At 57.3% G+C, this 27,443-nt stretch overlaps 1 protein-coding gene across 1 annotated transcript; it reads right to left on the minus strand.

Annotated features, from left to right (window-relative positions):
• Positions 1-73: 73 nt before the first annotated feature.
• Positions 74-27,443, minus strand: NDNF (neuron derived neurotrophic factor). Its single transcript, XM_036450416.2, has 4 exons — positions 27,159-27,443; positions 5,982-6,170; positions 3,701-3,825; positions 74-1,458 (listed from the first exon to the last, which is right to left on the minus strand). The coding sequence occupies exons 2-4, from the start codon at positions 6,167-6,169 to the stop codon at positions 74-76; spliced, it is 1,698 nt and encodes a 565-aa protein (XP_036306309.1). The 5' UTR covers position 6,170; positions 27,159-27,443.

The following is a 27,443-nucleotide window of genomic DNA, read 5'->3' on the forward strand; positions in this document are numbered from 1 at the left end:
GTCCACGGGACAGATCCATGGGGCAGGTCCACGTCCACAGGGCAGGTCCACGGGGCGACGCTCCTGCCCCAGGTCACGAGCAGACCCTGCGGGTTTTGACGACTTTGCTCTGGTACCGGACGGAGTGCCCACCGTGCCCCACGAGGTACACATCCAGCAGGTAGGCCCTGCCCGGCTGGAGGCCACGCACCGTCTCCGTGGTCACGGCCCGCTGCGGGTTCCGGCTGTGGAAGTACTTACACAGCACCTTCTCCGACCTGTCCCTCGCGTCCGGCCCCAGGCACTGGTTCCGCGCCCTCCTCCCCTGCCTGTCGGCGTCGGCGCCGCCCAGCTCCCTCTTGTAGAGGCAGAACTTGCTCCGCTCCTGGGTGCCCAGCCAGGCCACGGTGGCCGAGGAGCAGGTGCGCAGCCGGTCGAAGGCCTTGATCCGCGTGTCCTCGGGGAGGGGCGGGAAGGCGTGCTTGTCGGGCCGCGTGGTGGCCAGCACCTTCAGCACGGACGCCTCCTGCCGGCCGCCCGTCAGCCGCAGCAGGTACGTGGCCTTAGGCCGGCCGCGGAGCAGGAACTGTCGCACGCCCTCCACGCGCTGGGACAGCACCGGCCGCCCGTCCCGCCGCACCTGCACCCGCACGGCGTCCAGGCAGGCGTGCACCAGGAGGGCCACCTTCTGGTGGGAGGCGGCCGGGGCGAACCGCAGCAGCGCGGCCCCCCGCCGCTTCACGAACACCTCGGTCGCCTTCCCGTCCTTCAGCTCCAGCGGCGCGGGCGCGGCCTCCTCCCGGGTGCGGGCGAAGGTGCCCACGTAGGCCGTGCTGGCGTTGGTGCGGGCGTTGGCCACGAACACGTCGAAGTAGTACTGTGTGCCGGGCCTCAGGCCGGACACCGTGAAGGCCGTCTTGTTCCCGACGCAGACCTTCCAGAGGTCAGGCTGGGGCGGCCGGGGGGGCGGCCGGGCCCGGGGGCCCCGCGCCCCGCCGCCCAGACTCCCCGGGGGGAAGCCGAAGCGGGCGAAGTCGAAGGGGCTGAAGTCGCGGCCGGGCCGCGGGGCCGCCATGAAGGCGTCGTCGGGGCTCAGCCGCGCCTCCACGGCGCACAGGCTCTTGAAGTTGTGCTCGCGGCCGACGACCACGCAGTAGGCCACGGGCTGGCGCAGCCGGGTGGCCGTGGGGCTGGGCTTCCAGGCCAGCGTGGCCGTGGTGCGGCCCAGCGCGGTGACGTCCACGCGGGGGTCGCGGGGCAGCTCAGGGTAGGGCCGGTCGGATGCGGGCGTGGTGGTGGCGTAGACGCGGAAGTGGGCGTCCCGCTCCGTGGACAGCAGCTCCAGCCGGTACAGCCCCGCGGGCGCGCCGGCCGCCGCGAAGGCCTCCACGTCGTTGCCGCGGTAGGAGAGCAGCGTGGCGCCCGCCCCCGGCGTGGCCCGCGGCCTCTGCTGCTCCAGCGGTTCGGGCTCCTGCTCGCCTGCAAGAGAGAGCAGAGGGGACCGTCAGGGCTGGGCTCTCAGCCGCCTGCAAACCCCGGGCTCCAGGCCCGTGTCCCTCACCCTCACAGCCACGCCTGCTGCCAGCAGAGACCTGGGCAGCTCAGGACAAGATGGAAAAAGCCCTCCCAGCCAAAGCCGGTTTGCCTCAGCGGATAGGGGGTCGGCCTACAGACTCAAGGGTCCGGGGTTCGATTCCGGTCAAGGGCACGTACCTTGGTTGTGGGCACATCCCCAGTAGGGAGTGTGCAAGAGGCAGCTGATCAATGATACTCTCATCGATGTTTCTAACTCTCTATCCCTCTCTCTTCCTCTCTGTAAAAAATCAATAAAATATATTAAATTAAAAAAAAGACCCTCCCAGTCCCCCTGGCTGGCTTGGTTCTGTGGGCTGAGAGACACTGTATGAGCCAGGAGGTCAGGATTTGATTCCCGGCCAGGCCATGTGCCCGGGTTGTGGCCTCGATCTCCAGTGAGGGGCGTGCAGGAGGCAGCCTATAGATGATTCTCGTCACTGATGTTCCCCTCTCTCGCTCTCCCCCTTCCTCTCTGAAGTCAGTACAAACATTATTAAAAAGAATAAGAAGTCATTCCAGTCAGGGTCCTGAGCAGCCCATTGAAGGTTTTGGGCTATTCCCATCCAGTCTTCATTTTTTTTAACGTCCTATTTTTCACCCTTGTTTTTCCTTGTCACCGAATCACATTCTTCTTCATGCCTGCATCCCTCTGCCTCTGGACAGACCTCTGTTGCTGACCCTGTTTTCCCCACGTGAGACTCCCGCCTGAGGGTGAGACGGTGGGTGGTTTATGACCATCGTCACAGGCGGTGCTGAGATGTGGGTGAGGCTGTGGTAGTTAACGCTCTTTCTCAGGAGAGACCCCAGTGATGGAACTTGTAGGTCACAGACAGCAGCCCTCCGAGCGAGAGCCACGCCCACCATCTGTCCACAGATGGGATCATCCCTTCAGCCCCATCCCACTGCCTGCCCCTCGCCAACCTGCCCTTGTGGGCACCGGGCGAGCTCCCTACATGCAGAGTGGGGAGCTCAGTGAGAGCACCAGTGTCCCGTGTCAGGAACATGGGTCCCAGAGTGATGCAGGGAAGGCGCTGGTAGCCAATCCCATGCCACAGAGATGGTGTGGGGATGAGAGCCGGCCCGCAGAGCCCGCCTTTCCCAGCTCACCCTGCAGGGGGCAGGCAGGGGGGATCCTGTACTTAAACCCGAGATCAGCAGCCCTCACAGGACTGTTCGCTTCCTCTCCCAGCCTCCTCCCCTCAGGAGCTGTCACATCTCCAGGCCCACAGCCCATGGCTGAGTGCGGCCCCCATGCCCGAGGCCTCACCCCTGCAGGCAGCACTGTCCGGCCCCTCAGGCTCCTCCCCTGCCCTGATTCTTAGCCATTTCCTGTCACCTTCATCGCACTTCCTCCAGCTGCCCTCCCTGTGCCTCCTGGGACATGCTTCTCCCCAGACTAAGGGGCCATGTCGCAGCCCTTTCTGCCCCAGAGACAGAGGTTTGTGGTTGGTGGGTCACTGTGGGCGCTGAGTCCCAGAGCCCAGCCCCAGGGCTTCTCAGACCCACTCAGAGCCCAGGGCTTTCACTTCCCTCCTTGGGGGTTCCAAGTTCAGGCAAGACGGAAACCCCAGCCAGAGCAGGGGGGCAGGCATACCCTCCATCTCCCCCCCACACCTACTTTCCTACCTTCCTCCTCCAAGGCCATGGACCTCCAGTGCCTCCCTGTCCTCTGTGCCTCACCGTCCTCTGTGCCTCCTCCCCGTCCTCTGTGCCTCCTCCCCGTCCTCTCACTCCATCCTCTCACCCTGTCCTCTGGTGTCTCCCCAGCTTCCCCTCATCTCCATGGAGAACTGCTAGCGCCCCCTGCATGCACCACTGACTTTCTGCACCTCTAGGAGGAGAGGCCATTTCTTGCCACAGCCACCTCGTGGGTCCTGGGCCTGCCCCGCTCCCCTGAGTCCCCTCTCCCCTGAGCCTCCCCTGTTCCCCTGCTCCCCTGCACACCCCCTGCTCCTCTGAGCCCCCCCAACTCCCCTGAGCACCCGTTTCCCTATGCCCTCCCTGCTCCCCTGTGCACCCCCACTTCCCTAAGCACCCCTGTTTCCCTGTGCCCCCCTGCTCCCCTGAGCACCTCCCCCCGGTCCCCTGGGGGCACCCCCCCTCCATTGAGCTCTTCCCTCCACTTCCCTCCCCGCTGCCCACTCACCGGAGCCCTGCCCGCTGGCCTCCTCCGGCAGCTCCTGCAGACTCAGCCGCCACTCCAAGGGGGTGTCGCAGGGAGTCACGGTCACGGACAGCGGGGTGTTGTCCTCCTCCACCATGAAGAAGTACCTGCGGAGCGGGCCGTCCGTCAGACCGGGGTCCACTGAGCCCGCTGGGCCCGAGCCCGTGGTTGGTTTTATTTTACAGACCAGTCAGCTCCTCATCTGTTACACTCACTCACACACACCGTGTCCTCCAGGCAGCGCTGAGCAATGCCCAAACCAAAGGCCACGTCAGTCCCTGTAGGACGCTGACCCTCTGCGACTGTTCACTTCGAGGACCGGAGGTGACATGCTGCCGGGGCCCCAGTGGGAGGGAGCCACCCCACTCATCACTGTCAACCCAAAGTGAAGTGACAAGAGAAAGAGAACCCAGCCGAAACCAGTGTGGCTCAGTGGATAGAGCGTCGGCCTGCTGACTGAAGGGTCCCGGGTTCGATTCTGGTCAAGGGCATGTACCTTGGTTGCCGGCACATCCCCAGTAGGGGTGTGCAAGAGATGATTCTCTCTCATCGATGTTTCTAACACTCTATCCCTCTCTCTTCCTCTCTGTAAAAAATCAATAAAATATATTTTTTTAAAAAGAGAGAAAGATGCACCTCAGCCTCTGGACAAAGGGTCATGGGTGGTGTGGCACAGTCTTTCCCTTCACAATGCTGGATGCCCCAGCTAAACAGAGAAGCTATTTCTGAAATGTGGTTGAGTGGGGCTTGGGGCACCACAAAGTAACTAACTTCACATAGAACCAGCATAATGAAGGGTATACGCATATATACTTAATTATGTAACACACTAGAGGCGTGGTGCATGGAATTTGTGCATGGGGCCCCTCAGCCCAGCCTGCACCCTCTACAATCCAGGAGCTCTCAGGGATGTCCTACAGATGGCTTAGGCCCACTCCTCGTGGTTCTCTGCTCTCTGTGGGCCTAGGGTTTTGCTGCAGCCATGGAAGTTAAGCCCCATGCCCTGCTCTCCCCTCTCTGCCTGCCACTGCCATGCGCCATGTGAAGGAAGCCCCAATGCCCAGCAGAGTGCTCTGTCTGCCAGGCCTGGGGGCTTTCCTGACACTGACACACTAAGTAAGTCCCCATGCCCTGTTGTCCCGGCTCTGTCTGCTGGGCCTGGGGGTGTTCCCATCCCCTCTGCCTAAGGAAGCCCCCAAGCCCTGCTGTCCAGGCTCTGTCCGCCGTGTCTGGGGCAGATCGAGACAGATCCAGCCTTGCTGTTCCTATAGACAGGCCAGACACTCCAGCAGCAGAGCTGAGGGACCTGGGTGCCACCATCTTGAGGCTATGGGGACTGCCGTTTTTGTCATGGAGTGATGGTTAATTTGCATATCATTCTTTATTATTATAGATAGGGCTAGAAGCCCAGTACACGAATTCGTGCATGGGTGGGGTCCCTCGGCCTGGCGGGCCATCAAGGTCTATCAGGAGGCCGGCAGGCTGGGGGAGGGGCTGCGGGAGGTTGGCTGTGGGAGCGCACTGAGCACAACCTGCACTGAGCATCACAGCGACCGGTCGCTGGCTTTTATATACATAGATGATTCGTTTTTAAAGGTCAGGATGTTTGGAAGAACTACATGAGCCCAGTTTGAAGAGGCTGGTGTGAAGTAAATGAACAGGGTCCATGTTTATCACCGTTGGGTTTGATTCGTTCAGAAACTGATGATATTGGTCAGAGTCGTGTTATCCTTCTAAGAGTAACTACACAACGCTGAGGAAGCGTGTGTGTGTGTGTGTGTGTGTGTGTCTATGAATCTCATTTCAATCCTAGAGAGCCCGCCTTGGAAATGTCCCTCTGTCCTGAAGAAAAGAAAGCAGCCGTCCAAAAGGTAAGACGTGGAAAAATCGCCCTCCACCCAGAAGGCCACTGTGGGCCAGAATGGGTGCCCCCGCTGAGGGCTGGCAGTGGCTCCACATCTTTCCCACGAGAGAGACCGGCCAGGCCGCCAGAGGCCAACCCCACAGCGTCCAGGCCCTGCATGCTGGCTGACACTCTGATGGCCCGCGGAAGGGGAGTCAGGGGAGGGGGTTTCGGGGGAGGGGGAGGGGGTGTCAGGGGAGACGGCGTCGGGGAGGGGGGTGTCGGGGGTGGGGTGGTGTCAGGGCAGGGGGGTGTCGAGGGAGGCGGTGTCAGAGGAGGAGGGAGTGTTGGGGGAGGGGGTGTCAGGGCAAGGGAGTTGTCAGAGGAGAGGGGGTGTCAGGGGAGGGGGTGTCGGGGTACCTCTTAGGCGTGTCCCGGAAGAGGTAGCCGCGGACCTCTGCTCCGTCCGGCAGCACCGCGGAGTCCTGGAAGAGGGCCTGATCGAGGACCTGCCTCTGGAAGCGCGCCTCGTTGCGGGTGGGCAGCTTCTGGGCCTGCGGGCCAAGGGGCAGCAGCAGCCACAGCAGCCACAGGGGCAGGGGCGCCATCCTGGGGGCGGGAAGGGGCGTCAGTGTTGCAGGCAGACACGGTCGGCGGGCTCCCGTCCTCAGCTCTGAAGGTCAGGGCCGCCTCACGCACAGGGGCCCACGCATCTGATACTGACAACAGCTTTGCTGGGTTTTCCCCCGAAGTACAGGGTCTCACTGAGTACCAGCAGGCGGCTCAGTGTGAAAACGAGGTATTTTAACAAACCTGCCTTAACGGTTACTCAGAGTGCGCGGATACACTCCAGGACGCTGTGTATCCCAGTCGGTGATGGACGCACGAGAACTCCAGGCAGGGAGGAACCGTGAGAGGAGAGGACCCTCGGTGCCTGGCCTCCCTGGTGCTCAGAGGGGGAACCCCATCTCACAGCGGCAGGAGCCCGTGGGGTCCCTGGAGGCGCCTGCAGACCATGTCTCCGAGTTTGACACCTACTGTGCGCTGCTGAGGGCCAGGGAACGACCAGCACACAATTACTTGATCATTTGTTGATTTTATTTTTTTAAATATATTTTATTGATTTTTTACAGAGAGGAAGGGAGAGAGAGAGCAAGAAACATCGATGAGAGCGAAACATCGACCAGCTGCCTCTTGCACACCCCCTACCAGGCATGTGCCCGCAACCAAGGTACATGCCCCTGACCAGAATCGAACCTGGGACCTTTCAGTCCGCAGACCGACGCTCTACCACTGAGCCACACCGGCTTTGGCCATTTGTTGATTTTAGAGAGAGTGGGAGGAAGGGAAGAAGAAAGAGGGAGGAAGGGAAGGAGGGAGGGAGGGGGAGAGGAGACATTGATCAGTTGCCTCCCGAAAGCATTCCAAATCTGACATCTAAGCAAGCGCCAGGACTGGGAATCGGACCCGCCTCCCGTTTGGTGCACAGCACGGCCTCCAACCAACGAGCCCGTGGCAGCGCCCTGCACAGCCGTGTGCGTTCTTCCTCATCACCCGACTCAGAGCTGTCCGCGGACAGTAGTATTCCTATTCCCACACCCAGGCTTGCACAGACCCGAGCTTTCTGCAGAGGCTCGGCTGAGCATTCTCAGGTAAAGCAGTTTGTTAAGAAATGCTATTTCACCTCGAGGAGGCGCGCAGCACGCTCTGCAGTGGCACCTGGCACTCTGCCTCCCAAGCATGAAGCCGGCCTCTCTGAACGGGAGGGCTCGCTGTCCACACTGACGGGGGATGTGGAGCCGGCACGCCCCTCGGCACGCCCGAGAAGGCCGGCCACGGCGGGTTCCCCCCAAAACCGCTCACGGCAAAGCAGCAGCCCCACGAGATGCGGGTCCGCCCGGAGTTGGGGAGCCAGCTAGGTCTGATGGTGGAGGATCCCCCAGCATCCTCGCTGCCCTGGGCAGCACTTCCTCTTTATCCAATCAGCTCACTGTAAGAGACGGGCTTTGAGTTCACATTAACAAGTCTCGTTGTGTCCACGCTGCATGCCATGCACCCTTCTTCGCGCTTTCCCTGCACGGTCCCCGGCAATGCCCAGACCACTCTGCCATGTGGGCACCGTCACTTCTCTCCCTTCTTTCCAGCCAAGACCCCAGGGCGAGACTGGGCACTATTTATCCCGAGTGCCTTTAGAACCTTGGTTAACGTTATCATGCATTCCTTCCCCAGATATTCAGTAATTTAGTTTAGTCAGGCAGGCCACTCGAAGGTCAGGTTATGCAGCTACGTGTTGCGACAGTTCCCCTGGGGCCTGTGGGCCGCTGTTTGTGTCTCTGGGGAGTGGAACAGGCTGCCATGTCTCCGGAGAGCAGAACAGCTACCGTGATGTGCGATCACCTTCTCCAGGGTGTGTGTGCAGTGAGGAGCCGTGGAGCAAAGAGCAGGCGTGGTCACTGCCTGCTACAGAAGGCGTGGGTCCCCCCTGAACTGCTGGTGGGAATGCAGACTGGTGTAGCCGCCGTGGAGAACAGCATGGAGCTTCCTCAAAAAGCTGAAAATGGAACTCCCAATTGACCCAGTGATCCCACTTCTAGGGCTATATCCCAAGAAACTAGAAATACCCATCAGAAAGGATGTATGCACCCCTAGATTCATAGCAGCACAAGTCACCATCGCTAAGATCTGGAAACAGCCTAGGTGCCATCAGCAGATGACTGGATCAGAAAACTGTGGTCCATCTACACGATGAAACACGACATTGCAGTAGAAAGGAACTCCTACCGTTTGCAACAGCGTGGATAGGCGTGGAGAGCATTGTGCTAAGTGAAACACGTCAGTCGGAGAAAGATAAATATCACGTGATCTCACTCATTTGTGGAATATAATGAACAACATAAACTGACGCACAAAAACAGATCCAGAGACAGAGAAGCATGGAATAGACCGACCAACCTCAGAGGGAAGGCGGGGGCAGGGGGAGATGGGTAATAACTCATCCAAAGGACTTGTATGCACGCCTGTGAGCATGATCAATGGACACAGAAAGTAGGCGGTGAGGGCATGTGTTTGGGGTGGGACTGGCCGGGGAGAGGTCCATGGGGGGAAAGGAGGCATATGTTATAATCAAGAGTTTTTAAAAATAACAAATAAATAAATAACAATGAAAAAGGTGTGGGTCCCGGGCTCAGGGCTGCCTCTCTTGTAATAAACCCATCCCACAGGCTGGTGCCGTCCCCTGAGAAGTGGGGGCCAGGGCGCCGGGGGAGACGATGCTGACCCTGTGGACCCCGCTGGGGGAGACGATGCTGACTCTGAGAATGAGGTCCCTGACCTCTGACCTGGAGTCTGGGCCCCGGCACTCAGACAACCCGGCCGGCAGACCCGGTGGCTCACACATCGGGGGGAACCTCAGTCTCCCCAGCTCTCCACTCTGAGCACTCACAAAGTAATCTGGTTACCAGCTCATCAACGTTCTGGCCTGGGGACACTGCCCTGGGGACGGACTCAACTTCACCTTTGGCTTTCTCTCTATAAAACACCCGCTATCCCCGGCTAAAACCCTGTCAGCTCGCACTTTTTATTTTATTTTTAAAATATATTTTATTGATCTTTTACAGAGAGGAAGGGAGACAGAGTTAGAAACATTGATGAGAGAGAGTCATCGATCACTGACTCCTGCACACCCCGTACTGGGGATGTGCCCGCAACCAAGGTACATGCCCTTGACTGGAATCGAACCCAGGACCCTTCAGTCCGCAGGCTGATGCTCTATCCACCGAGCCAAACCGGTTTCGGCAGCACTTTTTATTTCTGAAACAAATCTAACCATTTTAATCGTCACATCACTCACGGGCAGGAGGGATGGGTGCGGTCCAGAGAAGAAAAGCCTCCTTTTCTCCCTCCTCTATCTTGCTTTCCTCGTGCCCATGTGAGAAGAGGGGTATTAGCTGACCCTCCATGGTAACCACGTCACAGTATATGGAAGTCAAACCATCATGTCTACTCCTTAAACTTATACAGCAATGTGTGTCCATTACTTCTCAATAAAACTAAAAAATAAAAATAAAAAAAGCACAATCCCAACACACAAGACTTTCTACACAGTAGGAGTCTAGTTTCCAAAATGTTACGGAATCACATTCATTGATTGTTGGGGAAATGTAGTTAGGTATTAGAGAAAGTTACTCAATCAGATCAGCATATGGGGAAATTATTTTTAACAAAAAGTATTTAAAAGAAGCACTGAACAGCCTGGCCTGCCTGGCTCAGTGGGTAGTGCGTTGGCTTGTAGACCGAAGGGTCCTGGATTTGATGCTGAACAAGGGCGCGTACCGTGGTTACAGGCTCGATTCCTGGGCCTGGTTGGGGTGCATGTGGGAGGCGGCCAATTGGTATGTCTCTCTCACATCCATATTTCTCTCTGTCTCTCCTCCTCCCTTCCACTCCCTCTAAAAATCAACAAAAAAAATACGCTTGGGTGAAGATAAAAAAACAAAAGAAAACAAAAGAAAAACAGAAAAGAGAGAAAAAAAATAAATAAAAAACACATTTTTAAAAATAAAAAAATAGAAGCATTGAATATCGCTAATCAAAAAGCTATTTCACAGACATGTACATAGTCTTACAATTTACATTCAATGATTCAAATGTAAAGCTTTACTTATTCTTATAATTTCTCCTTATTGTTGAAAGTGATACAGATGTGTGTCCTCCCCCTCCTTCCGCTGACCCCCTCACCGGCTCCCGCCCTCACCCCAGGCCTCACTGCACTATTGTGTGTCCATGGGTTGTGCATACTGTATGTGCATCTAAATTATCTGGTCAGGGTGGTTTTAAGATTTTATAGGCTCTTTCCCTCCAAACAATAAAATACTCCAATTCAGCTTGAGAACAAGTCGCTGTAGATAAGTGACGGAAAAGCCAGGGAGTGAGCCTCGGTAAGCCAGTCCATGGGGACAGACATTTGTTCTAAGATTGCAAAAGTGCCCTCTAATGGCTTAACGCCTCCTCTCGTTTCCTTCTGTGACTTACAGGGTCCGAGCTCTTCTCGGCTGAAGTTCGAATGGAAAGACGTTTCTCAGCACGTCTGCGTCCACAGCTCTTCCTTCTCCCACTCCAGGGCGTCCAGGGAGACCTGGCCGTCTCCCTCCAGTCGGGGTCCCCCTCCCACAAGATGGGACGTTGCCGTGGTGACGGCGGGCCACAGATGTGGCGCCCCAATCCTCCCAGCCCGGAGAGCGGGGTCCGGGTGGCGGTCTCCAGTCGCTGAGAAGATGGCCTGGGACAGTCAGGGGAAGGCTCCGAGGGGCCGAGCCCGCAGGTCTGGCACTGACCTCGCTCCGGCACGAGGACACACCGCCAGTCCTGCTGAGATGACGGCCTGACACACCGCAGCCTTCCATCCATGTGGCTCACAGTCTGGGCCATGGTGACGCCAGCTAGTTTTATCGTTGGATTTGCACCGTGTCCCCCACCAAAGAGCAGGTGTTGGGAGAGATCACCGTCCTGGACGGCCCACGTGTCCTGCATTCAGACGGTGAGAGAGGACTGGGAGCTGAGCGGTCCGTCGATGAAACTCGTTTATGATGCGCACAGTAAAGGCAAACTGCTGAGAAGCATTGTCCGCGTCCATGAGCTGATCGGTACCTGTGTTGCCGCCTCCCTGGCGAGCAGCCGGCACCAGCTCAGAGGCGAGGAGGGGGCTTTGCTGGGACTGTTTGGGGGCCGTGAGGACCGGCTGAGCCTCCCCCTCGACGAGTCACCGGTCACCGTCTCTGTGCTCCCGCCGCACGCTTGGGGGCAGTGACCCTGTGGGCCCCGGGAGGAAGGGGAGACCTGCAGTCCAGAGGAGGCAGTGACGACTTCGGGAGTTTCTTCCCATCCCCCAGGGAGCTGTGGCCACCGGAGCAGACACACAGCTCTCCGCCCTCACCGGCCTGCCCATCCTGGGCAGCCTTCCCTGCAGCAGAAGCAATAGCAGGCCGGCCGGGCGGTCCTGCCCCCACACCCAGGGAAGGCTGAGCACAGGAAGTGGCGAGGAAAAGCTAAAGGAAGCTGGGACAATTTTCCAGGTATCACCCCCCATCCCCAGCCCCAGGGGGTGGGGGGAAGGACATCTAATAACCCTGAAAACACGGATGCCTAAAAACACATAACCTGCCGGGTGTCTGCAGCGGCCGCACGCCGGTCGCTTTGCCAAGTTCACCGTTAATGACCAAGGCCGGGGGTCAGCTTACCATCTCGGCTCACCTGGTTCCCTCAGTGAAAATACGGAATTATTATTTGAAATTGTGCAAACAATGATAAGAGGGGAGGGAATCCGATTAATTTACCTCTGTGTTCGTGTTGTTGTTGATTTTTAAACAAGAGGAAGGGAGACAGAGATGGAATATGACACGGTAATTGATCAGCTGCCTCTTGCACCCCTCCGCCCACTGGGGATCAAGCATGTGCCCTGACCAGGCATCGAACCCGGGACCTCTGGGTCTAGGGGACGATGCTCCACCCACTGAGCCACGCCAGCTGGGCGAACGCACCTCTTTAAACGTATGTTAAATGATGTAACTACAATCCTGGTTGAGGCACTTCGGAGTAGGGAACGTTTTCGACCACTGAACGCTGGCCTTTTACACCCAGAGGGCCTGCTGTTCCGTGTGGCCTCACGATGTAAGGAACTGGCAAACCGGAGTTTTCTCGGGACTGGCCCGGCTCTCTGGACCCAGGCCTGGCGACCGCGGGCAGACTCTCCGGGCCTTTGAACAGCAGTCACAGCCATGCCTGCCTGGGCGTCGCAGGATCAAAGCTAATCTCTCCCCCCGCCCCCAGCAGCCACCACAGCCCGGGGCCGGCAGATCCATGGGACAGATTTGTAAGTGCCAGCGGCGCTGTGGACACTCCGGTTACATAATGCCCCGAGATCAGCGTGGTCGGTATACACGCCACAGCACGTGTGAATTCCTGCTTAGCACGGAATCCCGCTTCCAGGAGGCTCTTCCTGTGAGGACTGCCATCAGTCACCTTCACTCTCAATGTCTGCAGCCCGCAACAGATTTTTAACAGGCCCGTGTGAACTATGGTATAACTTCTCCAGCATTTAAAAAGGGGTAATAAAATTATCTGTTCAGAAAAATAAGCCAGGAAAAGATGATGGTATTCATTTGGTTTTGACTAAATGGAGCTGTTCCTTATAATATCCGTTGTATAGTTAAGGAAATAACAGTAATTCACTGTGTATTCGGTTTAAATGGTTATGTATTTTTTAACTTGCCAAGAAAAATAAACAGCTTTGTACATTTGAAAAAAAATTAAAATTAAAAATGTCAGTGTCACCGAGATTCCCTCAAAACCTGTCCGTGCCCCGGTCACCTGCAGGCGCAAACAGGACGTGCCTGACCGCAGGGCAGGGTTCTGCACGGAGGCGAGGCCCCGGACACGGAGCCCGCCGGCCGGTTAGTGTGGAGGGGACACTGTCTAACCCAGACGGCTCCTGCGGGCATCGCGGCCACAGAGGGGTCTGGTCTTTCCTTCTCCTTTTTAAGGGCAAACATTTAGTCTTTCCAGGATGTTTTTAACCCGGGCCTTCGCTTTCCTTGGACTCTTCCACAGTACCTCTGATGAGTCTGAGCCTGTGACCCTGTGGCCTCGCAGTGAAGGAAAAGGTGGCTTTGGGGGTTCTGCCTTCCAGCCCCCCATGATTACAGCCACACCCCACAGCAAGGCTGAGCATCCTGCAGCGAGGCAGGGCACCCCACAGCGAGGCAGGGCACCCCACAGGGAGGCAGGGCACCCCACAGGGAGGCAGGGCACCCACAGGGAGGCCGTGACCTGCTCAGGGGGCTCTGGGCTCGGTCCCACACGGGTGCCGCGGGCACACAGCCCCTCCGGGCAGACAGGCGTGAGGAAGCTGGGCCCCTGGGAGTGCTGTGTGTCTTGCAAACAGGAGGAGGCCCCTGGACTAGAGGTCGTTCTCAGAGTCACCCAGAGCCTCTGCGGCTACACGGAGGGAACAGCCATGGGGTCTGCTCTGTCCCCCATTGAAAGGGGTGACTACGCCAGGGGCAGGGAGGGCTTCCCAAGGTGTGCCCGGAGGGTCCCCTCCCTGTGCCCGGGGAGCCCCAGGTGCGCACTCACTGAGGGGCCCTGCCTCCCTGTGGGTGCCCTGCCTCCCTGTGGGTGCAGATGCCTCCCAGTGGGTGCTGGTGTCTCCCTGTGGGTGTGGGTGCCTCCCTGTGGGTGCAGATGCCTCCCTGTGGGTGCAGGTGTCTCCCTGTGGGTGCGGATGGCTCCCTGTTGGTATGGGTGCCTCCCTGTGGGTGCCCTGTCTCCCTGTGGGTGCCCTGTCTCCCTGTGGGTGCCCTGTCTCCCTGTGGGTGCCCTGTCTCCCTGTGGGTGCCCTGCCTCCCTGTAGGTATGGGTACCTCCCTGGGGGGTGCCCTGCCTCTCTGCGGGGTGTTAGCCTTGCTGTGGGCTGTGGCTGCCACATGTCAATCAGCATTCGGCTCAGAACCCGGGCAAAGCCCTCTGAGGGCCAGGGGTCGGGACTTCCTGGGGTAAGGACTGGGGTTAGAGTTCATCATCTCTGCACCCGGACCTTCCCACGCACCTCACCATTGCCCAGGCGATGCCAGTGCTCCCTGCGGAGGACACCTGGTATGGGACACAATGACGCCCGAAGCCTCCGGGACCTGCCTGGGTTCCAGGGAGTCTCCCCGCCCGGCCCTGCAGTCGGGGGCCCACAGCCAGGCCAGGGACCCCGAAGGGAAAAGGCGGCCCCGCCGGTGGAATAAGAGCGGTAAAACGATGACCCAGTAGGTCCCCTCGGACATTCCCACCATCGCTGACGCTGGTGAGAAGAAGGAGGACCAATAGACCAATAGACCAATAGACCAATAGGAGGACCAATGGCCAAAAGCAATCACTAAGCACAGGAACAGCCTCTGGCCAGGCAGCCGACCCGGCCCTGCGGGGAGGGGCCGGGTCCCGACACGTGATTACAAGACACACTAAGTTCAACAGCAACTCAGGAGCTGATGCACACGGGACGGGACCGGACCCGGCGTCTCCCTCCTTCCGGACTTCCCCTGTGGGCGCTGGGAGCTGTGTGACTGCCTCCCGGAGGCCAGGGAGCCCGCAGGGACGGCGCCTGAGGGGGCACAGGCTGGGTGGCTTTTCCTACTCTGGCTTGGCAGCTCCGCCTCCTTTCCTGCGACCAGCAGCAAAGTGACAATCCCGTCCTGTGCCTTCCCCAACGCGTTCGGGCGCCGCTCAGGACGCACACCCAACAGCGTCCAGCGCACTTCTCCGGCCGTCACGGGCAGCACGTCCAGGTCCCCGTGTGGGCAATGCCGCAGACACGAAGAGCAGAGAGACTTCCTGTGGCCCGTCCGCTGGTCCGCCCGTCACAGCCTCACTGTCCCCGACCCCCACCTGCCTCCGGGGCGCCTGCCACCTTCTCAAAGGAACATGGACATTCCAATGGCGATGGAGTCCTCACTGGGGTAACCAAGTCTGCTGAGAAGCCGTTCAGACCTGGCAGCTCCATCTGCGGCTCGCGGGGCGGCCTCCCCCGGGTCCCCCGAGAGGAATCCTGGATCCCCGGGCGGGTCGGCGGGCGGCCTCTCACCCGCAGGCAGAGGCTAGAGCCCTCCTGGGAGAGCAGCCGGGAGCGGGCAGGGGCGTGGGCTCCTGGGCTGGTCAGCAGCCACATCCTGACAGTCACCCCGCGGGCGCTGCCCCGGCTCTGGGTCTCCCCGGAACGAGGTGCTGTGTGCGGGCAGCACGAACGGGTGGTGGGAGGGAGCCCTCGGGACCTGCCCCTGAGGAATCGGGGTGAGGGAGTGTTCCCCACAGACACGGTGCTGCCGGCTGGCAAGTGAAGGGCACTGAGAGGAAACAGTGCGTCCGACCTCCCTCCTGTCTCGTCCCAGGTTCTATTTATTTACAAATAGTAAAAATCAGCTCAAAGTAGTTGCGAAACTCTGTTCAGCAGCAAAAGACACCCATTTTGACTCGCTATTAAAATGGAAGAGGATTTTCAGTACAGATTACTCCACCTTTATCCACCCAATCCATCAGCCAAAGCCCCTGTTCCATCAGAGAGGGCAGGAAGCTCAGAGCGAGGCCAGGCTGATGAGCTTTCAGAAATAATCTCCTAAAACTCCGACTTTCCTCTCTGCTCTCCTCGATGGCCACATCTACCATTTCTCACTACACACGGTGGATCACGGAGGTGAGCGAGCTCAGGTCCCCCAGCCCCTCCGGCAGAAGATCTGAGAGGCCGGTGTGGGGATTAGCGAGCCGGGGATCAGGCTCCATTCCCAGGACCCCCCAGGTGATTATTTCTGGATTAAAAGACGATTAGAGAACCGGATGCTCAGAATGCCACGGTACAGACAGACCCTGCAGTCCCTCTCCGTGGAACGTCCACAGAAGATGGCGATGAAATAAAAGGAGTGTACAGACTGTGGCAGAGAGGCCACACGCCAGGAGGCACTGCCCCGCGAGGGGATTCCACGGGGAACTCAGACGCGGTTATTTCTTGCCTTCCCCCAGGAGCACAACCCGCTGTGGCTGTGGCCGTGCTTTCCCTTTAACCGGAAGCCTCAGAAATGAGCGGCTGCAGCTGGACATGGAGGCTGCACGTGGGGTCCCCGCGTGGGGCGGGGCTGCCTTGGGGAGAAGGCTGGAGACGGCCTCTGAGCTGCTGCCTCGTAATAAACTGGGAATGCCGAGATCCCTTCAGTGACAGCTGAACGGGTGGCTGGATGCATGCATCTGGTGTCTATAGGCCCGTCCACTCACTGAATTGTATTCCTCATCCGTGTAAAGGGCTTTAGCATTCAGAATATTCGCAATATCACACCCCAGGTGTCTGTAATCTCTCCCCCCCACTGAAATGTCCGATGGGCAAATATAAGGTAAATATAATATCACTTATCTTAAAACCCTTAGGAAGGACCTAACTCCAAGTCTCACCTCTCCAAAATGCCACATTATTGATGGAATGAAGGAATGATGCTAGAGCTGAATTACTCTCAGTTACTACTCATTTGAAAAGGGATTTTGCACTTGCCGATTTTTTGGGTTTGTACCTACTGTACATAATTGGAACATGTTTCAAAATCATAAGGAGCCTGCTGGTGTGGCTCCTCAGCTGAGCGTCCACCTGTGCACCAGGAGGTCTTGGTTCGATCCCTCATCAGGGCACATGCCCGAGGCATCTCTCTCATCATTGATGTTTCTACTTCTCTCCCTCTCCCTTCCTTTCTGAAATCAATATAAAAATAATTTTTAAAAATAATGGGTTATATGTCTCTAATAAACTTTCAACTCATTTTCCCAAGAAAATATTTGGGGTTGTTCTTTTTTACTTCTTTTTCCAGTGACTGGTCTTCAAAGTGCGTTAATGGTGCTCTCTCTCTCTCTCTCTCTCTCACACACACACACACACACACACACACACAGAGAGAGAGAGAGAGAGAGAGAGAGAGAGAGAGATCAACCAAAGGTCTGTCCGAGGGCACGTGAGCACCCAGACTTGAGTGGCAGGCCAGGGGACCAGGAAGAGAAGGGCTCAGGAAAGGGAAGGAGCTTTGCCTCCGAGTGGTTCCCTGGCTGCGGGCGACTCAGTAAAGCCACGTGCTGGTCTACCTTCTGGGACGGGGCTGGATCTGTGGGAAGGTGGCTGGGGAGGAGGGGAAGTTTACGCTGGGACTTCCAGATCCCAGGAACAGTCACCCCTTTCACGCTCAGCAATGTCCCCTACTTAAAGCGTCTCTCACTTGGGAGCAGGGCTGGTGGGGACACTGCGTGGCCCTCTGTGTTTTCGTCAGAGCATTTTCACTCTCAAAAAGGTGTTGCTTAAGCACGACCTCAAATATTAAATTCCCTACTAAGTGAACTAACAACCAGCACAACATATGAGCAGACTATGATTAAGGTCTTGGGGAATTGGACTAAATTAATGTTTTTAAAATATTTTTTTACTGATTTCAGAGAGGAAGGGAGATGGAGAGAGAGATAGAAACATCGATGATGAGAAAGAATCATCAATGGGCTGTCTCCTGCACGCCCCTTCTGGAAATGTGCCCTTGATCGGAATCGAACCCGGCACCCTCCAGTCTGCAGGCCATTGCTCTATGCATTGCACCAAACCAGCTAGGGCTAACTTAATGTTTTTGAGTCATTAAATTATTTTTAAAAATCTAAGCGAATGGTGGCATCTTTGCAAATTCATTGGCAATTAATCTCAATTTAGGATGTTTAGATGTTCCCATCCATTAAAGACTCACCCCTTTGTTTTACACGTTTGCGAGTTGAGGTAAGTCTGGCAAACTGGGCCTGGCCTCTCTCAGGCGTGAGAGGGTCTCCCCTCTTCCTCCAGTCCTGGGAGCTTTCAGGACCGTGGCTGATAGGGCCGGGCCTGTGACGGGCAGGATCACAGCGACACAGGAATGAGGGGATTCGTTTTCCCTCACAAAGTGCAGCCCACAGCACAGGCATGTCCGCAGCAGAGGTTAGTAACTGGGAGCTTCACTGGAAACCAGCGGAACTTCAATAACAAATTCAATCTAACACGTATGAGTGTGTATGAGGGCGTCAGGCTGTGACCCCTGAGCGCTGAAATTCTCAGGACGTAATGGGCTGTATTTTCTACATCCGGTAACGGGGTAATTATGAAATCCTTATACAAATAACGAAGAATGCTCTAGAAGACGATGATGACTCATTTATCCTAGGACCCTCTTGGCTTCCTGCCTGCCTCCTCTCAGGACCCTGACCCTTACACGTTGTCTCCAAACTCCTCAGAATTGTGAGATGTAGATATTATACAAACATGTGTATATATATATATATATATATATATATATATATGTGTGTGTGTGTGTGTGTGTGTGTGTGTGTATGTATATGCATATGCTTATGCATATATGTATTCCACCCCCAACATACACACTGAGTGCCAGATCTCTGAATGCATAATAATATGGCCTCTCAGTGTATATCCTATAGAATAAAAGGCTAATAGTCCCCTTGGCCAGGAGTTGGACCAGCAGGCAGGCTGGCCAACTGCCCACGTCCCCTCCCCCTGGCCAGGCTGGCAGGACCCCACCCATGCACAAATTCATGCACCAGGCCTCTAAAACACACACACACACACACACACACACACACACACACACTCTGAGTGGCCAGATTATTTTGCGTTCAGAGATCACATAGTAATCTGGCCACTCAGTGTATATGCCGTATACATAAAATAACTTACATCAGTTTATGACGGGGGGGGGGGGGGTGAAACTGTGTATTTCTACCCTTTTCTGGTTAATTTGGGGCAGAGCTGATCAGTGTGTCATGCTTCTCCCCGTGGGTGAGTTTCACTCTATATGAGCCACCACTCGGCCATGTTTACTGCTCAGTGAGCTCCGCTGAGTGGGTAAGATGCCCTGTCAGTAGCCGTATTAAGCATTTCCTCCTCCATACAAACGGTAACTGTCGGGCGGCCTCCCAGTGCCTGCTGCCTGCATGGGGGCTGGAGGACCATCCCTTCACTCTGCTCTACCAAGCGGAATCTCAGAAGCTGGGACCTGCCTGTCTTGGGTGGTTTTAGGGGAACCCTCCCCCTCAGCTACTTAAAAGGACCACTATGGGTCTTTCTCTTTCCTTAAAAGACAAGTTTTGTTTTGTTTTTTGTTAATCCTCAGCGGACAGCATTTTTCAGTTGATTTTCTGAGAGAGTGGAAGGAAAGGGGAGAGACACACAGAGAGAAACATCAACGGGAGAGAGACATCGTTGGTAGCTTCCCGCGGGAGCCCTAACCAGACCCTGCAACAGAGGCACATGCTCTTAACCCGAATCCAACCCGAGGCCCTTCAGTCTGCAGGCCAATGCTCTATCCACTGAGCAACACAAGCCAGGGCAAGAGACCAGGCTTAAAGACAATGTCCACTGCCCCTCAGCTTGGTGCCCAGACTCTCGGTCTTACATTCATACCACGGGGGAACACGGGAGGCACACAGTTTGTGCGGTGGGCACAGGACGGGGGAAATTGGAGAGGCACACAGTTTGTGTGGTGGGCACAGGACGGGGGAAATTGGAGAGGCACACAGTTTGTGTGGTGGGCACAGGACGGGGGAAATTGGAGAGGCACACAGTTTGTGTGGTGGGCACAGGACGGGGGAAATTGGAGAGGCACACAGTTTGTGCGGTGCACGCAGGACCGGGGAACACGGGGAGGCACACAATTTGTGGGGTGCAAGCAGGACCTCCTACTGGAGATGAGGACGTCACGGAAATGACAGAGGGCACAGCGGGGCGCGGCGGTCTGTGTGCACTCGGGTGCCACGGGCACTCGCATGCAGACACAGTGCCAGCGACCTGAGGGGCGGAGAAGGCGGGTGTGTGCAGCGGTCGTCGGTGCGAGGAGAGGCCCAGGCTCAGGCCCCTCGCAGCTCCTGCCTCTGCTAAGTTCGGCCTCCTCTGGCTGGTGCCTCCAGCTGCTCGCACCTCTGGGGAAGCCAGCTGGCATCCCTACCCGCTTTCCACCCAGGGTATCCACACTCCAGGGTCGCAGGGAAACAAAAACGGACTTCAGAAATGACGTCATCTTTGGGTGGATGCTGCTTTCATACCAGGAGAGGCCTGGGGACAGGGTGGGGACGGGTGGGGAGCAGGGTGGTGTCTCAGACCTCCAGCTCCGAAGGTCCCAGAATACAGCAGCCGGCACAGAAACCCCCGTTTTCCCACTTCTCAGGTGCTGCTGGGGCGCTGCTGTCTGGCCTCCTTCACCACCGAGGACCACAAACCCCTCCTCAATGACAGGACCCGCAACCTCTGAACCCTCCCACTGGGACGCTCTCGACAGCATCAGTGACTGACGTAATTCCTGTGAAATGACACCCCTTACTGACCACTGTCAATATCTGAATACTGTTCAGATTTAGGTCTAGTGTATCCTTATGAGCCAAGTGCATTCATTTTTTTGTCTTTAAGTGTATTTTAGACAATAGGACCGAGATGGGTTAAGTGCGTTTGTGTTTAAAAAGCGCTGATAGTGTAATCAGAAGCACATTGCGTTACAGGAATGAAATGCATCACGTTGCACTTGGCAGTGCCTGTGGCTCAGAGCACGTATGACCTGAGCAGTAGAGGGCGGTTCCCGGGAGCATCCTGCTGCTTTGGCTTACTTTAAAAAATATATATGTTTTTACTGATTTCTGAGGGGAAGAGAGAGAGAGAGAGAAACATCAACGATGAGAGAGGTCCATGGATCGGCTGCCTTCTGTATACCGCACACTGTGCGTCAAGCCCACAACCTGAGCATGTGCCCTGGACTGGAATCAAACCCGGGACCCTTCAGTCCACGGGCCAATGCTCTATCCTCCTCGCCCAACCAGCGAGGGGTGCTTTGGTTTACTTCTCACTTCGTGTGCTACAAGTTTTAGCCATCGCCCTCCAGGGCCTTGCACGCCTGCTGGCAGCACCTACGATGGAAAAACTAGCCCCAGCCCTGACCAGTTTGGCTCAGTGGATAGAGCGTTGGCCTGCGGACTCAAGGGTCCTGGGTTCGATTTCACTCAAGGTCAGGTACCTTGGTTATGGGCACATCCCCAGTGGGGAGTGTGCAGGAGGCAGCTGATAGATGTTTCTCTCTCATTGATGTTTCTGGCTCTCTATCTCTCTCCCTTCCTCTCTGTAAAAAATCAATAACATATATTTAAAAAAAAGAAAAAGAAAAACTAGCCCTGAAGATACCAGGGCTTTTACACTCGTTTTCTCCCCCTTTAGACATATTTTCAAGTAAGTGCTATGATGTCACTCCTCCTTCTCTTGATGAACTATTCAGATGTGGTAGTCTATGTCTTGACATGTGTTCTATAGATTCTAGATTATAACTTAGAAAATAGCCCCAGTGATTAAAAAAAAAAAGCAAAAAACAGGTACCCCCCCCACCCCTCCTTGATAAATCTCTCTGATTTTAGTTTTCCCTATGTATTTGATCAACCCCAGTCTCGTATTCCATCTCGATCTGTGTACACTGGGACACGGCCACCGAGAGCGAGGTGTAGTTATGACAGCTTCTGGCCGGGAATGAAGCCCTTTGTCTAACTGAACTGAGCGCCTATTTGGTGGCTCTGTCTACAGATTGTAGACAGACGGTCCCTGAGCACACAGCCGGCGGCCGAGGGTGTGGACCCGGTTCTCACGTGGGAATGGAGGAACACGGACAGGAACGCAGGCCGTGGCCTGTAGTGTGGCTGATGTCACTCCAAGGAGGGGACGGACATTGCCTGCTCACTTTCCGTTATTCGGCAGCTACATTACATGCCACACTGCAGGGCAGGGGCCGAGAGTTCTGCTCACGTAACCCCATTTCCCATCGTGCGTAAGCATGTTTCCACTGGTCCCTCCCAAACTCCCTATAACCTCCTCACTTCTAGAAAACGGCCTTCTTTCCTCGTAACCCTATGAGAGGGAACTAACTCTCTCGAAAGAATAACTGAAGGAGACATCTGATAAGTGAACAATAGGCCTTGTGCCATTCTTCTCTAAAGACCAGAGCCGGAGTGGGCACAAGTGAAACCGAAAATAAATGCTTGGAGAAATGGCTGAAACACTGGATATGAGTCATGTTCAAGTTCGCTACCGGAAGAAACTAACCAATGGAAACCAAAGACGAGTCACCAACATGCTAACATAAATCCACATCCAGAGGACCTGGAGGTCCCTGGAGGGATGAGGCGTGCAGCCTGGGAGTTATAGACCGACAGAGGTGAGGTCTGCGCACTCAGAGTGGAGTTTACATCAGATCCAGCTCAGGGAGCTCTCGAGGAAAACTCTCACTGTGACGGGAGCTGGTGTCCGGCTGCTCTGAGTCTGCACCTCTCCACGGGGAACCTGCAGAAGCAGATCTCTGGCTCCCTCTCAGTCCATGTTCCACGCCGGCCCAGCACCTCGCTCTCCCTCCCATGACGCAGTCAGAGCAAAGGCTCTTTCCTCCGGGCTGAGTGAGCATTAGACAGCTCGTGTTTTCAGAGTATTTCAGAAGACGATAAAGCCCTGTTTGTTGGCTTGCAGTCGCTAGTAAAACCCCAACACGCAGGGGGAAATATGGGCGAAGCGTCTTAAGACGTGTGTTCGGGGAGGAGGCAGCCAGGCACAGGCCTGCCTCGGCCCCAGCCTGGCACCGAGGGCTGCCAGTCGGCAAGGGCAGGTGTCAGCTCAGAAGTGGCAAGTGAGTGAGGCTTTCCCCCCCCACACACACACAAACTCTCTCACACACACACACTCATACCCACACACATACAGACTCACACCCATACACACACACACACACACACACACACTCACACACAGACTCAAGCCTTGGGGTGTCTTCCCCAGAAGCCCAACTAAGTTTACAGTCAGTCAACCTGCCACTCCGTGAGGCAATAAAACATGATGGTTCTCTGTCCCCACCCACGTGACGTGACTTCTCTTTAACGACCACAACAAGAGCAGTGGCAGCCAGCCCCGCGAGGGAGCAGAACCGCATTCTCAGTGCAGGGGACAGAGAGCAGACCCGGCCGCACTGGGCTCTGAGGGGCAGAGTGCTGTTAAACGGAGTAAGTATCAGAGGACCTTAATTCCTAATCATTCTCAGAGCAAAGACCTGGATCTACTGGTCAGGGATCGCTCACTTAGCAGCTGCTTCTGCGAAGCAGTATTAGCCAGCAGGAAAGAGTAAGTCACAGCCTTCGGAGTCACCGCTCCAAAGTAAACATTTAGACAGGGCCAGATCACGGTCCCTCAGAGAGCTGGAGGGCCGGACTATATGAACTACTAATTCCTACTGTAACACCTCGGCTGCGCTCACTGCCCAAAAAACCTGGCAGGCCGGATCAGACTCCTCTGCGGGCCGCATGTGGCCCGCGGGCCGTAGTTTGAAGACGCCTGATTTAGAGGGTTTGGATGTCGCTTCAAGGTCAAGTGAATGATCTGAATGGCTTTCGTCAGTGACGCTTGCCCTTGACCCTGTTCAGACGTTCAGACGGCCACAGGAGAGGCTTCCTGGGACGGGCTGACGGCACAGACACCGGCAAGGTCACTCGCAACACGCGTGCTGCCACGGGCGCGGGCTCCCCAGAGGAAGACCTGATAGGAAGTGGTGTATGGGCTCCCCAACGCCAGACCTGATAGGAAGTGGGGCGCGGGCCCCAGAGCAAGGCCTGACAAGAAGACAGGGAGCAAAACAAGCCTGAGGGCACCTCTCAGCCACAGGAAGCAACCGCCTCATCGCTGGGAAAAGTGAGGAAGAAGGCTACAATGATTTCTATCGGCACACACACTCTCTCGATCTGTGTGCAGTGGGACAGGGCCTCAGAGAAGGAGGTGTAGCTACGATGATGGTTAGCTGGGAACTACCTCCAGGTACTGCATTCCCACTCCCTCCTCACCCACCCCACAAAACGGAAAACCAAGCTCCGTCCTCACGCCACGACACCCAAAGCAGCCGCGTTTTAAAGGAAAACCCTGACCTCTCGAAAGACTGAGGAAAACTACTCTGGAGATGAACATAGGAATGTGACAGACAGACAGACATTGTATCTCCACTGCCTCCCCTTTCATTTCAAACGATTTGTTAGTTTTTCTAAAATACATATATCCCCACTGCCCCCCGCCCACCCACCACATCACAGAGTCCGGTCAGCGAATCCGAGTGAGAAAACGGACATGTGGGTGGCCCGTTGGAAAAGCAGCTCCGGTGAGCTTTCTGCAGGCCTGCCCGGCTCCCGGGCCGGAGGCTCCTCTGCTCCCACAGCCAAGGGCGCCTCCACCCTCCTGGCTGCTCAAACCCGCGCTCTGCCGCTCGGGGTCCACAGGCCCACGACAAACACGGCCCGGGCTGCCCTCCCGCTCAGAGGGCCGCTTTCAATTACACATGTTTGATTCCGTCTCAGATAAAACGCTGGATCTGCAAGCGATTAAAAGATGTTTTATAGTCACGGTCCCGTTCCTGCTGAAATAAAGGCGTAATTCAAACCACACATAATTCACAGCAATTTAGGCCCATTACAGAGTTCTAGCTTCTTTTTTATGGTAGTCGCTAATTAAAACAGAGTGTCCCCGCCCGAGGAGCCTCAGAAGGACGGCAGCACACAGGTTTGCCGACTGAAACGTCCTGACACAGAAACGAAAACAGCACGAGAGCGGCGGCCAGCTGCCGGCCCAGCGTGCGGCGGACCGGGCGTCCCTCCTCAGAACGGCCGCGGAGCAGCCCTGCCTTTCTTCTGAGAAGACGCAGGGGTTCTGTTTTTTGTTTTGTTTTGTTTTAGAGGAACCTGGAAGAGTGCTCATTTCATCTGAGCCCCCATTCCCAGCTGACCCGGCCCCAAGCATGTGAACTCACTGGAATCACCTTTAAAGGATAAATGATGAGGTATTTTAATATAATCCTGCAGATAGGTTTAGATTGAAAGTGGGAATTGGGACCATCACTAATTACGTCGCCAAATTTCCCGACTCTGAGAAGCCAGAGGGAGGCTGGGGGCGTTTCCGGCCTGCACCTCCCAAGCTCAGGGTCAAGCTGGAACAGGTGACCTCCCTCTGCCCGTGAGACACCCCGTCTGCGGAACGGGTGTGAGGAATCCATACGCTTTCCGAGGCTCCACTTTCTGAAACCGCTGTCATAGGAGGCGGACATAAAACCAAACCAAATAGAAGCACAGCCGCCAGCCAGGTCAGGGCCTCATTACCACTCTTAATAAGCAGCCGTGAATCACAGCAAATACCGACTACCCATCTCCTCCGTGCCCTGGGCTCTGCGGAGGACCTGCCCTGGCATCTGGCCTCCCGCCTCTGGGGACAAGGCCACCCAATGCCATCACCCTCACTCCCTCTGACACCCAGTGCCCTCACAGCCTCACTCCCTCTGACACCCAGTGCCCTCACACCCTCACTCCCTCTGACACCCAGTGCCCTCACAACCTCACTCCCTCTGACACCCAGTGCCCTCACAGCCTCACTCCCTCTGACACCCAATGCCCTCACACCCTCACTCCCTCTGACACCCAGTGCCCTCACAGCCTCACTCCCTTTGACACCCAGTGCCCTCACACCCTCACTCCCTCTGACACCCAGTGCCCTCACAGCCTCACTCCCTTTGACACCCAGTGACCTCACAGCCTCACTCCCTCTGACACCCACTGCCCTCACACCCTCACTCCCCTCAGGGGAGGCCTGCTCTCAGGTCTGCAGCCCCAGCTTCCAGCTCCTGGCAGGGGCAGGGCAGGGGCAGGGGCAGGGGCAGGGGCAGGGCAGGGGGCGGAGAAGCTAGAGGGTCTATTGATTTCCACTGGGGACGCCCGGGTCCCCAGGGGGCTGGTCGGAGGAGAGAGGGGTGGGAGACCACCCTCCCCTGGGAAAGAGAAAGAGTCCAGAGTGAGGCTGGGGGGTGGGGGGAAGGGGGGGGAGGGGGGGAAGGGTGTTCAGAGAGAACCCAGCTGCATGAAGAAATACATTCTTTGTGACTTGGCTGGATGGAAATGCCAGTAAACAAACGTTACCAGCCCAAGTTGCTCCAAACCTGTTTAAAAAATAAGTAAATAAAGCAAACCCAGAGACGTTTGCTCGGGTCCATTTCCCACTCAGGGCTCTGGGTGGTCCCCGCACCCAAAGCGGGAGCCGGACAGTGCCCTAAGGACAGCTCCCGAGGGGACGCGGAGGGGGAAGACCCGGCCTGGAGACCTGGGCTCAGGGCACAAGGAGCGGGCTGAGGGTGCGGGGTGCGGGCTGTGCGGGTGCAGGGAAGAGGAGGAGGAGGAGGAAGAAGAAGAAGAAGAGGAGGAGGAGGAGGGTCCTGAGCATCGCAGCCTGCGACGGCCGGCCACCGCTGGGACCAAACCGCTATCCAGGCCACCAGCGCCCGGCTGCTCCCCTCGGTCCCGCGGGCTCCCCGGCTGCAGCGAACCCCGAACCCGCCTCCGCCGGCTCCCAGGTCCCGCAGCTGCAGGCTCCCCGGCGGAGGAGGGGAAGGTCCCAGGACGCTCGCCTGCCAAGCGGGGGGGACAGGGAGCCGCCTGCGGCCAAGTCGCCTGGTACCCCGTCGTCCGGCCGCCCGGTCAGGAACCTCACCGAACGGGCAACCGCAGACGGCGAGGAGGGCGGGAGCCGGAGCCACAGTCCCGCGGGGAGCCGAGGGTGTCCGGGCCGAGAGGGGCTTCTGGGGAACGGGGCCCGGGTCCACCCGCGGGTCCTCCCGCCGGTCCGCTCACTGGTCCGCCAGCTCCAGGCCCAGGGACTCCGAGGACCCCGCCCGCGCCCCGGCCCCAGCCCCTGCAGTCTCGCCCTGGCCGGTGGGACCGGAGGACCTCTGTCCCTAGGGCCCCGGGTGCCCGCGTCCTTCCCCGAGCCCCCGCGTACCTCCCCTGGTGCCCGTGTCCCTCCAGGGGTCCCCGCGCCCCGCCCCGGGTCCCCGCGTCCCTCCCGGGATACCCGGGCCCCTCCCCGGGTCCCCACACCCCTCCCCGGGTGCCCGCGCCCCTCCCGGAATCCCCGGGCCCCTCCCGAGGTGCCCGCGCCCCTCCCGGGGCGCAGGTCGGTGCCCCCGCCCTGCTCACCTGGGACCGCCGCTCCTCCCGGGAGGAGTCTCTGTCCCGCGGCCAGAGGCGCGGCACCGAGGACCACGGGGCCGGCGGAGGCGGAGGCGGGGGAACCGGGAGCCTCCCCGCCGGCTCCCAACTTGGCGGCTCCCGAACTTCAAAGGCGGCGGCGGGGCCGCCCAGTGGCTGCGGAGCGGAGCGCGGAGCGGAGGCGCCGGGTGCGCGGCCCGCAGCGCAGGGAACGGGATCCGGGAACGGGGCGCAGGGAGCGGGGCGCGCAGGCGGTGACGGCTCCTCTGCTCT

The sequence above is a fragment of the Pipistrellus kuhlii genome, unplaced genomic scaffold (assembly GCF_014108245.1).
Source record: "Pipistrellus kuhlii isolate mPipKuh1 unplaced genomic scaffold, mPipKuh1.p scaffold_m20_p_21, whole genome shotgun sequence".
NCBI classification, from domain to species: Eukaryota; Metazoa; Chordata; class Mammalia; order Chiroptera; family Vespertilionidae; genus Pipistrellus; species Pipistrellus kuhlii.

What these genes read in the sequence shown, in the direction of transcription:
- NDNF (XM_036450416.2), bottom strand. Translation starts at nt 6,169, where the DNA reads ATGGCGCCCCTGCCCCTGTGGCTGCTGTGGCTGCTGCTGCCCCTTGGC. An exon ending in TTCCGGGACACGCCTAAGAG is followed by an intron (nt 3,826 to 5,981) that starts GTACCCCGACAC and finishes CCCGCTCCGCAG; the next exon opens with GTACTTCTTCATGGTGGAGG. An exon ending in GGCCAGCGGGCAGGGCTCCG is followed by an intron (nt 1,459 to 3,700) that starts GTGAGTGGGCAG and finishes TCTCTCTTGCAG; the next exon opens with GCGAGCAGGAGCCCGAACCG.